At 51.3% G+C, this 1,941-nt stretch overlaps 1 protein-coding gene across 1 annotated transcript; it reads left to right on the top strand.

Moving 5' to 3' along the window:
* Nucleotides 1–1,262: 1,262 nt before the first annotated feature.
* On the top strand, nt 1,263–1,736 carry LOC308238724 (large ribosomal subunit protein uL24-like; the record flags this gene model as incomplete). The annotated part of the gene is made up of 1 exon (XM_080651051.1): nt 1,263–1,736. A coding segment is annotated over one exon (474 nt), but the record flags the coding sequence as incomplete, so codon positions are not given.
* Nucleotides 1,737–1,941: the final 205 nt, after the last annotated feature.

The following is a 1,941-nucleotide window of genomic DNA, read 5'->3' on the forward strand; positions in this document are numbered from 1 at the left end:
AGGAGGCAGCTGATCCATGATTCTCTGTCATCACTGATGTTTCCATCTCTCTCTCTCTCCCTCTCCCTTCCTCTCTGAAATCAATAATCCTATCTAATAAAGAGGGCATATGCTAATAGACCCTCATGCTGTCGCAAAAGGTGGCGGCGCCCACAGCCAATAAGGAGGGAATATGCTAATTGACTGCCCCGCCCTCAAAGATGGCGCCTGCCTCCGGATTCCCTCAGTCTCCTCAGCCCCCCAGCCACCCAGGGCCAGCCCGAGGCTTGCACTGCGGGCAGTGGCAGCAGCAGAGGTGTGATGGGACATCACCTTCCCCTGATCTCCAGGTTGCCTCCTGTCCCTGAGGGCTCCCAGACTGTGACAGGGGGCAGGCCAGGCTGAGGGATGCCCCCCCCCACTCCAGTGCATGAATTTTTATGCACCGGGCCTCTAGTAAAAAAAGTAAATAAATAAAAGGAGCAGGGGGGGAAGTGCCCAGGACCACCAATCAGTGGTGCCTGCAGAGAGAGCAGGGAGGCCCAGGGCAGCAGGCAAGCTTGCCTCAGTCAGGGAGGCTGCACCTGGCATCTCAAACCTGCCTGGTGGGGAAGAGGAAAGAGGGCAGTGCTGGCAAAAGGAGGCACGGTGGCCAAAGAGCAGGAACCCACTGAGCCAGGCATGCGTGGGAAACTGCCGTGCCCTTTGGCCAAACACAGGCTTGTCTGCTTACATAACCAGCACGTCCATGGTGCTGGGTCCATGCTGGTCCCGTTTTCTGCTTAGAGGGCGGTCCTCCCACATGGATGAGCCCACAGGCACGGCTGCATCTTTCTTTCAAAATGGAAACCTCTCGCCGGGCCCGGCATGGCTCAGTGGTTGAGTGTCAACCTTTGAACCACGAAGTTAGATATAGTTCGATTCCCGGTCAGGGCACAGGACTGGGTTGTGGGCTCGATCCCCAGCGTGGGGCATGCGGGAGGCAGCCGATCCATGATTCTCTCTCATCACTGATGTTTCTCTCTCTCTCTCTCCCTCTCCCTTCCTCTCTGACATCCATAAAAATATATTTTAAAAAAACAAACAAACAAAAACAGAAACCTCTCGCCACAGAAACATGTTAGGATATGGTCTTGTGCAGTAAAATAAGAAGTAGCCAGTTCTGCTGCAATTTTCTATTTTAAAATACAATTTAAAAAAAATTATATTAAAAAATATATAATCAACCACTGAGCCACTCCGGCCAGGCGCCTGCTACAACTTTAAAAACGGGTTGACTCTTCCCTCTTGCGGCCATCGTAGGAGCGCCAGCGGTCCAAAGGAAGTTCAATCCCTTTGTGACTTCTGACCGGAGCGAGAACCGTAAAAGGCATTTCAATGCACCTTCCCACACTCGAAGGAAGATTACGCCGTCTCCTCTTTCCAAAGAGCTGAGACAGAAGTACAATGTTCGGTCCATGCCCATCCGAAAGGATGATGAAGTTCAGGTTGTTCGAGGGCATTACAAAGGGCAGCGAATTGGCAAAGTAGTCCCGGAATACAGGAAGACGTATGTCATCTACACTGAACGAGTGCAACGGGAGAAAGCTAACGGTGCCACTGCTCACGCGGGCATTCACCCCAGCGAGGTGGTGATCACTAGACGAAAGCTGGACAAAGACCGCAAAGAGATCCTTGACCGTAAAGCCAAATCTCGCCACGTAGGAACGGAAGAGGGGAAATACAAGGAAGACACAATTGAGAAGATGCAGGAATAAAGTAATCTTATACACAACTTCCATTACAAACTTAAAATGGAAAAAAATAAAAAATAAATAAAAATAAAAACTGGTTGAGCTGCAGCTGAGAAAGCCGGGCTGCTGGGCTTGGTATACCAGCAGCCCTGATGGAAATGGGGCTCAGATTGTTCTCCATGCAGCCTGGGCGGGGTTCCTGGTTCAAAGGTTGACACTCAGGCAGCAG

The sequence above is a fragment of the Plecotus auritus genome (genome assembly GCF_963455305.1).
Source record: "Plecotus auritus genome assembly, chromosome: 14".
NCBI classification, from domain to species: Eukaryota; Metazoa; Chordata; class Mammalia; order Chiroptera; family Vespertilionidae; genus Plecotus; species Plecotus auritus.